The 14,076-nt window shown below is 41.7% G+C and overlaps 1 protein-coding gene across 4 annotated transcripts in view; it reads right to left on the bottom strand.

Annotated features, from left to right (window-relative positions):
• The window catches only part of Fam168a (family with sequence similarity 168 member A), a 170,154-nt gene that overhangs the window by 15,203 nt on the left and 140,875 nt on the right, over positions 1-14,076 (bottom strand). For 3 of the 4 annotated variants that reach the window (XM_042687535.1, XM_042687543.1, XM_042687552.1), the window contains one exon: positions 1,548-1,673. The exons of the other annotated variant lie outside the window; for it this stretch is intronic. In XM_042687535.1, the coding sequence (XP_042543469.1) occupies positions 1,548-1,673 (126 nt within the window). The remainder of the gene's footprint in view (positions 1-1,547; positions 1,674-14,076) is intronic. 4 annotated transcript variants of the gene reach the window in all.

Below are 14,076 nucleotides of genomic sequence, written 5' to 3'. Positions count from 1 at the left end.
CGGGCGCTGGTGGCTCACGCCTGTAATCCTAGCTACCCAGGAGGCTGAGATCTGAGAATCACGGTTCAAAGCCAGCCCGGGCAGGAAAGACCGTGAGACTCCTATCTCCAATAAACCACCAGAAAACCGGAAGTGGCGCTGTAGCTCAAGTGGTAGAGCGCTCGCCTTGAGCTGAAGAGCTGAGGGACAGTGCCCAGGCCCAGAGTTCAAGCCCCACCACCGACAAAAAAAAAAAAAAAGAATCTCATGGACTTTCCTGCCAGGGCTGGCTCTAAACTCAACTTTGATACTCAGATCTCAGCCTCTTTAGTAGCTAAGATTAGGTCTGGGAAGGTGGCTCAGTGGTAGAGCGCTTGCCTTGCATGCCTGAGGCCCTGGGTTCGATTTCTCAGCACCACATAAGCAAAAAGAAAAAAGCCGGAGGTGGCGCTGTGGCTCTAGTGGTAGAGCGCTAGCCTTGAGCTGAAGAGCTGAGGGACAGCGCCCAGGCCCAGAGTTCAGGCCCCACGACCGGACCAAAAAAATAAAATAAAATAAATAAGTAGCTAAGATTATAGGCATGAGCCACTCACACCCAGCCAACACTGAGTGTGTTTTAAAGAAAAAGAAAAAAAAAGTATGTATAACACAATGCTTAGTAAACTACTAATCCCCTATAACATCCTTTGGAGCATTTGTCTAGTTCCTGCTGGCATAATGTCACATATAAATGCTTCCCACATCCAAAGCCAGCCACAGTCTATTGGACAGTTCCCACAGGCAACAAGTTCTTCCTTATATGGCATCAAACTGCCAATCAGTATTTCTAAACCATGGTCCTCATTTCCTCATTGAAACTATTTGTGTTACAAATCAGCTGTGAAGGTAACAGCTCCAGTTACCCTGCCCCTCAGCCTCGAGGCGAATACAACCAATTTGACTGCCTCTGGCTTCTATCCATGTACTTCACATACCTGCTCCAATAGTGTAGCTCCCACTAGAACAGTGTTTCTCCTACAAGAGGCAATTTTGTCACCCCCAATCCCATGCACCCCCCACTCATTTAGCCATGTTTTGAGACCATTTGGGTTGCCTCATGTTCTCTGCTACTAGCATCTAATGGGTTGAGGCCAAGGTTGCTGCTAAACATCCTATAATGTCTAGGACAGCCTGCCGCCCCCTTCTACCCTGGGGGGAAAAAAAATGATCTGACCAAGATGTCAAGAGCATTGGTAAGAAACCCTGTGTTAAGGAAAAGCCCATTCTATCCAAACGTGCCCTTTGTCTTTTCCCCTGAAATTCAGTAACAGTATTTCTGAAATCAAACTTCTTGGCCAGGTAACTACATCCTTCCACACTCCTTAAAGGTGGATGCATGATCAAACAGAATCTTTCCTAAATGAGGAAGGGCAACTTTTGGTGTAAGTATGAGAACCCTTTAAGACAGTATTTAGATTATAAAATGTGGTGGGGTTTTGTTTGTTTTTAAAATTTCCTTTCCTTTCTTCCTAGGAAACAAATCAATCCCAACAAGGGAACAAGGAAAGGAAGAGACAGGCTGTATTTACTGAAAGCTGCAGAAGATGCTTGGTAAGTTCGGTTCTCAGTCCCGGTGTCCACTGGGAGGTGGAAGGTGCCTTCAGTGCCACAGGAAGATGAGTTCTGTGGCCAGGCCTGTTTCATCAGCAGAGTGGCTTAAGGAAAGACACAAGAATGGCATTAGGCAGAAATAAGTGGATACCACCAATTACAGACACAAAGCAAGGGAGGGGTCTTGTGCTAGACAGAAACACACAGAATGATTCAGCCTTTCTGAGATGGTTAGCAGTTGGGAGGAGTGCTCAACTGAGCTTTCAAATGACTTAAAACCAAGGAAGTCTGCCAGTATATTAACAGAATCAGGATTTTCTACCCATGAAGATGCCCATGCATTTAGCTTCCTTCCATCTGACTCCTTGTCTAAGCCTCTGGTATATTCTCTGCAGCCGCTTTTTCATTAACATGGAAGCAACTTGGAGCCTAAGAATGTGTGGTGGGCCAGATCAACTACATTCCCCACACTCATTTTTTTTTTTTTTGTCTAAAATCTCATCAGGAGGTATATTTAAGCAAGTTGCTGTCAAAGAGAAATTCACAAGTAATTATCACATAAGATGAACCTTAATGAAATACCATCTCCTCTAACGGGATTGAGCTGTGACCATGAAAGCTTAAACAGCACAGGGCCAAGCCCTTCTCCAGGATACCTAGGTATGGTCAGATGAACAAGCCTCTGGCATTCCCCTGCATATCTCCTGTTGACACCCCTCCTGACTCAGATTGAGAGATATCCCAAGCTGACTCAAAGCTCTGCTTAAGAAATTTTAAAGATGGTATTTCATATATTCTAGAAATGGGGAGTGACTAAAAAACTTACCATTGTGGTATCCTGAGGGGAAGGAAAGAGGAAATAGGACTTCAAAAAGGGAAATCGCCTAACATTTTACTGTACTTTCAAACATTAGACCCAAATTTCTGCTATGGTTCCACTCAAATAAGGATTTGGGAGTCTGGTGGTATGGGGTATTTTAAAATACTAATTAGCAGGAGGTGGTGCTGATACATGTGATAAATTTTAACATGAGGCTATGGTAAGATGTGGTGGTGTGCAAAGCAAGTTTGCCTATATACTCTCTAATTCCACCAGGATAGCTACCTTCCAAGAGATTTCATAACGCCCTCTGCCTGACTGAGGACCAACTAATGTCTCAGTTTCTTCACCAGAGATATTAAGGAGAGGGAAGGGCAAGCACTCTGCTGTTCTTGCTGAACCAAGGTTAGAAGTGTAGCTCTAACCTGTGTTTGCATCAATGGCCCACAATCTATACAGCGGATGTTGAGGAATGAGAAGGAAATCATGGGCAGGAAAGGTGACACTAAAAGGAGAATTCTGATGTGAGAAACAGTGGTCCTGCAGAATTTCATGTAGAGCCCAGAGTCTTTGCTGGTTATCCTGCACAGCTCTGCAGACAGTGCAGGAAGAAGCAGGTGCCTGTTTTAGAAAATTAACTTGGGTGTCTTTTCCAGAGGTGGGGCGCTGGTATGAAGGGGATTCATAAAGGTTCCAATTAGTGTTGACAAATCTTATTAAGATGTATCCAAATTTAGAACCTGATGCTCCATATGACTAGAAAACCATGACCACCCAAAACTCCCTAAAACATTAAGTATGTAGCTTTGAGAAGCCAAGATGGAGCGAATTCATTGCTTACAAGACCTCACTGGGACTCTACCAAGGAGCAGAAGGCCTAAATTTGACTGTAGGAATTTGGAGAATTTAGACATCCTGATTCATTCCAGCCTTTCCTTCAAGTGGCACATACTTTAATATACTTTTCATCATAAGGGAAAAGTCTGACATTAGCCTGAAGAACTGTGTGACAAAATAAATAAAAATTAGCTAAAGAGTACTGAGGCCTAACTGTACTCAGCATTGACGGGAGTGCCACAGTGGACAGGAACACACGTTGGTCACACTGCACACAAAGTACTTACATTCTAGCTAGGGATGCAACACAGCCACACGCCAACCAGGGAGTGAACAAGACAGCACGATACACAATAAAATGTTTTAGACTAACCAGGAAAGCAAAAGTGTGACTGTACCTTAATTGTCTTTCCTAAGTGGTCATGTGAGCTATGTGCCTTCCTGAATAAAGGGATAGTTTCTTCTGGTTTAATGATACAAAGAAAACATAGTATTTTTTGTGACTCTTTGTATATTTGAATACTTAAGGATTTAAATGATTGGATAAATATGAAAACTAAAAACAAACCCAAATATTAGCTGTCAACTTGGCCTCATCATTAGTTGGCTGTGCCATGTGACCTTGCTCTTCCACATACAACTCTAACTCATTCTGTTGGCAACAGTGATTCAAAGCTTAGTTGCTGATGAAGCCAATCCCAACCCAAGTTTTTAGAGGCATGGTGAAGGAAGAGGGTGTTTGGACAGCTAGAGCCACTTCCTTGAACTGAGTGATAGGCATGTCATATGAGAAATTATTAAGTTGTACATCTAAACTAGTGTACAGATTGTATCTGTATTTTCAAGGAAAGAGGACAGGTAACACAAAAGAGAAGACCCTTTCCGGTGAAGGGCCATGGACCCAGTCACAGAAGGGTCCCACGTCCAGCTACTGGGTTGTTCACTCCCTGGGTACGGGACCTTCACACCTTCTGACATTCAAACAATTTTGTTAAGCACACTTACATAGAAGAGAGGCAGCAAGGGACCATTATCCGAAACAATGTACCAAGTCAGGAAATCTGAATTCAAGCCTGGGCTCTGCCACTTCTTAGCTGTGGGACCTTGGGCAAGTCGCTTAATCTTTCTAAGCTTCAGTTTTGTTGTCTCATAAAATCGCAATAATAATCATTTCCTGACTGCTTCATAGTACTGATGTGAGGGTCAAAAATAAAGTGTCATCCAGTCTTTCAGTTTATAGTTCAGGTAGCTGTGCTACTCTTCCATCCTCACAGTTGTAGACCTCTCCAATTCAAACTCTTACCACCTCACCTGGTCTACTACAACTGTGTCCTATTTTATTAGCTCTTAAACCTGTCCCCTCCAGTCTCCAAGCTACAGTCACAGAGAGGTAGCTAAGATTGAAAGCTAATCACCAAACTCTCTTTCTTAAGACACTACCATGGTTCTCCACTGCCCACAGGCTGCAGTTTAAGTTCCTGGTGAGAATTCAAGGTTCCCATAGTCTAGTCCTGATGATCCCTCTAGACTCCCATCATTCTCACTCTCCAAACTACTACTGCACACAATCTGCTTAGCATTCCCAGATACAAGGAGCTTCACACTGCTGGTTCTCCTGACTATTTCTCCTTATATTCCACCTGGTAAACTTGTATTCACCTATCAATCATAACATAAAGACTTACATCAACTATGAAGCCTTTTTTCCTTACTCTTAATCCACAGGCCCTACAGGCATCCAATATAGTTGATTATCCTAGTTCCTGCTCTTTGGGAATGGGAACTTTGTCTTACGTGTTTTTGTATTTCTCAAGGGCCAACTTAAGGCCTGACATAGAATACTCTACAACATAAAGAGTTACATCTATATTCCTTAAGCTTCTCTCCTCACTTCAGATGGGAAGATGAAGAGGCTGAGACCTCTAGCTTTTATGGATACTTCTGTCTGAGTTCATGTATCCTTGAGACAAACAAAAAAGGACTCCTCATAAATGATAAGTGAAAGAGGTCTGTGGCGAGCAATAGTGAAATAATAAAATTTTAAGAGAATAGGATGTTACCACTTAAAGAGTCCTCAGTGTGAACTAAGACACTTTATTTATGGCCTAGAGACATTAGCACATTGCCCAAGATCACACAAGCCCATAGTAGTGGCAAGAAGAAATTTCTCAGCTCATCTTCTGGAAGATGTGCTATATAAAAATTCAATTTCCAATATTTAAATAATCAAGGTAAAAGTTGAGAAAATATAGAGAGAGTAAAAACAAAACAAAACAAAAACAAAAACCTGTCCTTCACAGCCCAGGTGAGGGTGGTAAAAGCACTAAGTCCCTCCCATGGTCCCTTCCTGTCTAAGACAAAAAGAACCTCACCAAATTACACTGCTGGGACCCTCACAGGTGCCCAGAAGTTCCTGTGGTGCCTTGGGCCTGGAGTCCACACCTCCCCAAGTTCTGATCCCTTACTCATTAACAAACTTGGCCCCTACCTTTCATCATCCAGGAAAAAGTCCTGAAAATGAGCCCAGAGTTCAAGATTTGGGCTAAGGGAACTATATCTTAAGTCAACTAGGTCTTCAAACATGTCAGACTGCTGATGAAGATAGAAAAATCTGATCCTGGGGCCAACTGATGTTTTGGGTTCTAATAGGCATAATCTATATAATTCCTCCAGAAAAGCTGCCACAAAGCCAAGAGAGGAACCACATATGGGTCCTGTCATTTTTGTTCATTTGAATTTGCAGCCAGGTTAGGGTAAGAGACGCCTTTTAGTACCATGATCCTTCATTGCTACCTGAGGGGAATGGTTCATGTGTGTCTCCAACCCATGATTTTGCACCATCAGACATGTTCCTGCATGCTTTAGGAACTGCTACTGAGCCACCTGGGGGAGCCCAAGCCTAGGGGATGGGATTTGGGGAGGAGGGAAGAAGGGGAGCTACCATTGTTACAAGATAACACATATATAGGCCATAATACAGATGAGGAAAAATAGCTCTCCTACCATAAGCTGAATGCAGGAACTGAAACTCTGTTGGACAGAAATGTTAGTTGAAATTACCACTAAGAATTTGTGCAAAGTTGTACATATTTCAGTTACATAACAGATTTTGCCTCAAGACATCAGTTTTCCCCCATGCTGCACAAGAAACTGAACACAGAGCTGCAAAGCATCTCTCCCCCAGAGAGGGTGACAGACTTGCCATCCAGGAAAGTTCCTTCATTGTACAAGGGCATCTCTATGGAAGCCTTTCAGGCAATTGACCCAGAATTACCTGGATGTGAACAAGCCCAAACTCTTGCTCTTGTCCATATTAAGAACACCTGGAATTTCACACATGTATGAGGAAGTAAAGGTTCAGGGATAATTACTGCTATCACAGGCCTTTCAAGAGCTGTTGATAAAACCCTAGAGCGCTAGACCCAATGCAGCCATACTCTGTTGTTGAATCCTCGAGGAAACTGTAGTGCTACAGGCTAAGGGTCTGACAAATGGGTTGAATCTCAGCTCATGGCTTTCTTATCTGTATAGCTTTAGACAATTATTTAACCTCTCTAAGCCAAACTAGAGGCAAGAGGCTCTAACTTACAATAAGGTAAAAAATTAACTTCATAACATGCCTTGCACAGTACCTGAAGCAAGGCAGGTATTTAGAAAATATAATTTCCTATCCCTACTGTTCACCAGGTTTGCATATGAAAAATGGGAATGTAGCTTTACTTTAATAGGTATCATAAAATCAAGTAAGACAATATATGACAATGCTTTGTGAATAGTCTCTGAGAAAGTATTTAATTTTTAATCCATATCCTTTTGGCGGGGGGTTAGTCTTGGGACTTGAACTCTGGGTCTGGGCGCTGTCCATCAGCTCTTCAGCTGAAGGCTAGTGCTCTACCACTTGAGCCACAGTGTCACTTCCGGTTTTTCTGCTGATTAATTGGAGACAGGAATCTCAGAGATGTTCCTGCCTGGGATAGCTTTGAACCGTGATCCTCAGATCTCAGCCTCCTCAGTAGCTAGGATTACAGGTGTGAGCCATTGGTGCCTGGCTCCATAACCTTTTTAAAAGAAGTTTTAAATTTGTTCCTGTTTGCCTTCTATTCATTTTCAGGTTTATTATCATTAATATGACAAGCCTTTCTGGATTCTGATACTGAGTCTTAGCTTGTTCTTGACCCCTCAGAGGCCAAATAGTTCTTATATAAGATCTCTGAAATCATTAAGCACTTGCGGGGGCGGGGGGTGGAGAAAGCTCCAAGAACCTACAATGCTGTGAGAACCAATGAAAAAGTGAAAAGTTTCCCTACGTCCTGGACATGCTAGGGCATTCAGAGTGGCTAAAAATAGCTATCTCTCAGCAGCTTCTTGGTCTCTTAGAAGCAAATGGAAGAAATTTATACCTAAGAGCCTGATTCCTTGCAGACATCTACTTCTGCATCACAAACAGCTGGCTCTGCAAGGAAGCTGAGAGTAACCTACACCGTTCCCTCTGACCTCAAGCCAGCTCTTTTCTACGGCTGGAACCTCACTGCAGTCAGGAAATCTGTGAGAGCACAGAGCAGCATCCCACAATACAAAATACATTCAGTGTATGCTAGGTGTGTAACTCAAAATAGAATGGGCTCTCTCCCAGATACATTAAAATCAGAAGCAGTCTTCAAGTCTGGGGCTAGTCCCACCCTCTATTGTGGATTTTCTGTTTCTTAGCACATGGTCTGGGTTACTTTAGTCATGGCTTAGAAATACATTGACTTTTTGGGCTAAGAAGGTGGCTCAGTGGTAGAGCGCTTGCCTTGCATGCATGAGGCGCTGGGTTCAATTCCTTAGCACCACATAAGCAGGAAGAAAAAAAGCCGGAAGTGGCACTGTGGCTCAAGTGGTAGAGTGCTAGCCTTGAGCTGAAGAGCTGAGGGACAGCGCCCAGGCCCAGAGTTCAAGCCCCACGACCAGAAACCCCCCCCCCAAAAAAGAAAAGAAATACATTAACTTTTAAGAACAGTAATATTGAGGGGGGGAATAAGGATAGAAGAGAGCTTTTTTATTTTAAACTTTTAAAACTTAATATCCTTTCTGAGCTAGCAGCTTTCCAAGCTCTCTGTGACTTTTGGTCTCAGGCTCCTCCCTTTCTGTACTACCTTGCCTCTCTTGCCTGCTCTGGTCTAACCCCAACTTCTCTGCCCACCTCAAAGACAACATAGTGGTTAAGGGTTCTTGTGGTTTTGTGGCAGGAGTCCAGGATGTGGATCTTGGAGCAAATTATCAAACTTCTCTAGGTTTCATTTTTTTCATTTGGAAAATTAAGTAACAAATAGTAGACACAAGTTGATATGATTAATATAAAACAAACTGAGTGGGCGCCGGTAGCTTATGCTTATAATCCTAGCTACTCAGAAGGCTGAGATGATGTCTGAAACCAGCGGGGGCAGGAAAGTTCATGGGACTCTTATCTCCAATAACCACCAAAAAGCCAGAAATGGAACGGTGGCTCAAGCGCTGAAACACTAGCACAGTATTCTGAGTTCAAGTCCCAGGATTGGTACCAAAAAAAAAAAAAGATATCCATAAAGAGTTTAAGTTAGTCTTGGCAAATAGGAGTCACTCAAGAGATAGTAGATGTATCTGTGATTAGGGATAATTTGCTTTCCTTGTTCCTGTTTATCTTCTATTTTCTTACCTAATTTTTCTGACTAAAAACTGTAGTACTACATTGAATGGGAGTGGTGACCAGAGACACCCCTCTCTGTTTCAGATCTTTCAGGAAATGCTTTCAGCTTATCCTTCCAATTTCCTGCCAAATTTATCCAAAAACAACCATAAAAGCACACGAGTTCTTAATACTATGAAAAAGTAGCTCAGTGCTTGGAGCCTTCCCCAGCCGACCTCCAAAGTCACCCTGCTCTGTGTTATCCTATGGTAGTTTCCACTCCACTGCCTCCTGTGAGGCTTTCACAGCTTGATCTCTTGTCCTCTAAGAGCCTCCCTTTATCTGGGCTCACCTCTGTGCTAGCAAATCAAGGGCAGTAGCTAAGAACTCGCTACTTTCCACTCAATTTACTCTAAGCACATCCACCTGTGACCGTTTCTTGGTTGGAGGAAGAGCTGCCTTTAGAGCGAGATACCCCACCCCACCCTACTAAACTCCCCCAAACAAGGGAGAGAATTGTGTTGTGGAGGCCTGGCTCTGTGTGGCACAGCTTCTTCTCCATCACTGACTCATCCCTCCACGGCTGCGTCTCACCAGTGCTTGTTTAACTACACTCAGACCTTCCAGCTCTGTCATCTGTACATTCCTCACTCCTTCCTTTCCTTTTCTTCCTTCCTTCTTTCTTGTCAATGTAATCTATTTGCTAAAAATACTTCTTTCCTCCTTGGCTCACTGCATTCTGCTTTTCAGCTTACTACTTCCCTGACTGCTGCCAGTGAGGTCACTGGTAGCCTCCTGACTATGAAGACAATGATCTGCCTTATGCCTGACCTCAGATGAACTTCTGTCACAGCTCACCTCCCTTTGCTGAGATCTCACAGCACTTATGTTTGACAATCAAAACTTCCTCCTTAGTTTTCAAGATAGAACTTATCAAATTTCATCAAGTATTTAATCAAAGAATTTCTGTAGCTTTTATTGTTACTACCTCCTATTATAGATCTTTTAATCCATCTACTGACTGACTAAATCAGTCACTTCATTGATTAAAGTGTGTACGTGGGGGAAACGATGGAAAGGTGATTTTGAACAAGATGTATTGTACACACAAATAGACATGTTATGTTGAAATCCTTTTATATAACTATTTGAAGATGATTTTAAAAAGTAAACAAAGTCAATGCTGAAGTGTCAGATTTTTAGCCCATAAATGTCTATAATTTCGCTCTTCTAACCAACTCTTCAGGGGCAGTGATGGTAGCTTCCTCAAGTGTGAAACACTGTCTTCCAGAGTGTCTCGGGATTATATAACGGGGCCAAAATAAATGCCTGTAGTGATGGTTAATTTTGTCAACTTGACTGGCTTAGAAACACATATGAGATTAGTAAAGCATACCTCAAGTTGTGTGAGAAAGGCATTTTTTTTTTTTTTTTTTTTTTTTTGTTTTGTTTTTTTTTTTTTTTATTTTTTTTTATTGTAAAGCTACTATACAGAGGGTTACAGTTACATGAGTGAGGTTATGAGTACACTTCCTCTTGAACATTGTTACCCCCTCCATTGTTTTCCCCCTACCATCCCCTCTCTCCCTCCCTTCCCCGAGGTTCTTTTTTTTTTTTTTGATTGTGATTAAATGATTACATAATTTCAAAGTCACAAGTTCATTCTAACTTCCCTGGAGCAAATTGTCTACCACAGTCTGCAATATATAACAGTGTTCACATGTTATATACCATATTTGTGATCAGCAGCATGAGGATATTTAGTAGTGGTTCAACCAGATGAGCGGGAGTTCTTTGTTTCTTAAGTCCTGTTAGTTTTGTCGTATCACCTAACCTTTTGGATTTAGCATCCACTTATGAGGGAGACCATGTACCGTTTGTCTCTTCGTTCTTGGCTTACCTCGCTCAACATGATTCCTTCTAGCTCCATCCATTTCCCTGCAAATGCCATTATTTTGTCATTTCTAATGGCTGCATAATATTCCATTGTGTATAGATACCACAATTTTTGGATCCATTCATCTGTGGTGGGGCACCTAGGTTGTTTCCATATCCTAGCTATTGCGAACAGTGCTGCAATAAACATGGAGGTGCACGTGTCCTTGTATATTGGTTCCTGTTGTTCAGGGTAGATGCCTAGAAGTGGTATGACTGGGTCGTAAGGGAGGTCAATCTTTAGCTTTCTAAGGACCCTCCAGACTGCTTTCCAAAGTGGTTGTATAAGTGTACATTCCCACCAGCAGTGTAATAGGGTTCCTCTTTCTCCACATCCCCTCCAGCATTTGTCGTTGGCTGATTTGTGGATGTGGGACATTCTGACTGGGGTAAGGTGGTATCTCAGGGTTGTCTTTATTTGCATTTCCTTCACCACCAGGGATGATGAACATTTCCTCATGTGTTTCTTTGCCATTTTTATTTCTTCATTTGAGAAGTCCCTCTTTAGTTCCCTTGCCCATTTAGTAATTGGTTTGTTAGGTTTGGGAGGGATTAGTTTCTTGAGTTCCCTGTATATACAGGATGTTAACCCCTTGTCTGATATATTGCTGGTAAATATTTTTTCCCAATTAGTTGGTTGTCTTTCTAGCTTAGTTGCGATAGATTTAGCTGTGCAGAAGCTTTTTATTTTAAGGTAGTCCCATTTGTCGAGTCTCTCTCCAACTTGTTGTGACCCTGGGACTCTGTTCAGGAAGTTCCTTCCTGTGCCTATTAGTTCAAGTGTCTCTCCTACTCTGTCCTGCAGTAGTTTCAGAGATTCAGGTTTAATGTTAAGGTCTTTAATCCATTTTGAGTTGATGTTGGTGCATGGTGATAGGCTGGGGTCCACTTTTAGTTTTCTGCATGTGGCTGCCCAGTTTTCCCAGCACCAGCGGTTGAAGAGGCTGTGTTTCTTCCATTGTATGTCTTTGGCTCCTTTGTCGAATATCAGCTGGCTGTAGGCCTGTGGATTTATTTCTGGATCTTCTATTCTGTTCCATTGGTCTTCGGGTCTGTTTTTGTGCCAGTACCATGCTGTCTTTGTGATTATAGCTCTGTAGTAGAGTTTGAAGTTCGGCATGGATAGCCCTCCCATATTGTCTTTATCCCCTAGAATTGTTTTGGCTATTCTAGGTCTTTTGTTGTTCCATATAAATTTTTGGACTGTTTTCTGTATTTCAGTGATGTACGTCATTGGGATTTTAATAGGAATTGCATTGAATTTGTATATTAGTTTTGGAAGTATCACCATCTTTACTATATTAAGTCGGCCTATCCAGGAGCATGGGAGGTCTTTCCATTTCCTAGTGTCTTCTGCAATTTCTTTCTTTAACTTTTTATAGTTCTCATTAAATAGTTCTTTTACATCTTTGGTTAGGTTAATTCCTAAATATTTTATTTTTTGGGAGGTTATTGTGAATGGGGTTGCTCCCTTTATTTCCCTCTCTTCCTGTGCGTTATCAGTGTATAGGAAGGCAACTGATTTTTGTGGGTTTATTTTGTATCCTGCTATTTTGCCGAAGTGACTTATGATTTCTAAAAGTTTGGGGATGGAGTTTTTGGGATCGTGGAGGTATAGTATCATGTCGTCTGCAAAAAGGGATAGTTTCACTTCTTCTTTCCCTATGCGGATCCCTTTAATGTCTTTTTCTTGCCTTATTGCCCTGGCTAAGGGTTCTAGGACTATGTTGAAGAGGAGTGGAGACAGTGGACATCCTTGCCTTGTTCCTGTTTTTAGGAGGATTGGTTGTAGCTTTTCCCCATTAAGTATAATATTGGCTATTGGTCTGTCATAAATGGCTTTTATTGTTTTTAGAAATGTTCCTTCTATTCCTATTTTCTCCAGAGCTTTTAGCATGAATGAATGTTGAATTTTATCAAAGGCCTTTTCTGCATCTGTGGCGATAATCATGTGATTCTTGACCTTGGCTCTGTTGATATGCTGGATTACATTTATTGACTTACGTATGTTAAACCATCCCTGTGTCTCTGGGATGAAGCCTACCTGATCATAGTGTATTATTTTTTTTATGTGTTTCTGGATTCTGTTAGCTAGAATCTTGTTAAGGATCTTTGCATCTGTGTTCATCAAGGAGATTGGCCTGTAATTCTCCTTTTTGGTTGGGTCTTTGCCTGGTTTGGGGATGAGTGTGATATTGGCTTCGTAGAATGAGTTTGGGATAGCTCCCTCCTTCTCTGTTTCTCTGAAGAGCTTGAGGAGTATGGGTATTAGTTCTTCTTTAAAGGTCTTATAGAATTCTGCTGTGAATCCATCTGGTCCTGGGCTTTTTTTTGTTGGAAGACTTTTGATAGCTTCCTGTATCTCATTATAGGATATTGGCTTATTTAATTGGTTAACTTCTTCTTTGCTCAGTTTGGGTAACTTGTATTTCTCTAAAAATGCATCCATTTCCGCCAGATTTTCTTCCTTTAGAGAGTATAGCTTTTGAAAGTAGTCTGTTAGAATTGTTTGGATATCTTGGGTACGTGTTGTGATGTTTCCCGTGGCATCCCTAATCCTATTAATATGGGTTTCCTCTCTTCTTTTTTTAATTAATCTTGCCAACGGGCCATCAATTTTGTTTATTTTTTCAAAGAACCAGCTTTTTGTTTGGTTTATTTTGGTTATGGTTTTCTGATTTTCTAATTGGTTAATCTCTGCTCTCAATTTGGTTATCTGGCTTCGTCTAGTAGCTTTAGGTCCCATTTTTTCTTGTTTTTCTAGCTGTTTTAGTTGCAACATGAGATTATTTACTTGGTCTGTCTCCATTCTCTTGATGTGGGCACTGAGGGCAATAAATTTGCCCCTCAGGACTGCTTTTGCTGTGTCCCACAAGTTTCTTTGTGAGGTGTTTTCATTTTCATTGAGTTCTAGGAAATGCTTTATTTCTTCTCTGATCTCTTCTGTTACCCAGGCCTTGTTAAGGAGTGTGCTGTTCAATTTCCATGTATTAGAGAAATTTCTGCGGTATGCTTTGTTATTGAGAGCTAGCTTGATTCCACTGTGGTCAGATAGGATACAGGGGATTATGTCGATCCCTTTGTATTTGCTTAAGTTCCTTGAATGAACTATGATATGGTCTATTTTGGAGAAAGTTCCATGAGCTGCTGAGAAGAATGTGTACTGTGTTGTTTTAGGGTGAAATACTCGGTAGATGTCAGTTAATTCCGCTTGAAGTATGGCCTCACTTAATTCGGTAGCTTCTTTACCAATCCTCTGGTTGGTAGACCT

This window comes from Dipodomys spectabilis, unplaced genomic scaffold (assembly GCF_019054845.1).
Source record: "Dipodomys spectabilis isolate Male_0828 unplaced genomic scaffold, ASM1905484v1 ptg000003l, whole genome shotgun sequence".
Classification (NCBI taxonomy): domain Eukaryota; kingdom Metazoa; phylum Chordata; class Mammalia; order Rodentia; family Heteromyidae; genus Dipodomys; species Dipodomys spectabilis.
Note: the sequence above shows the minus strand (reverse complement) of the source record. Positions and strands in the feature narration are given on the sequence as shown.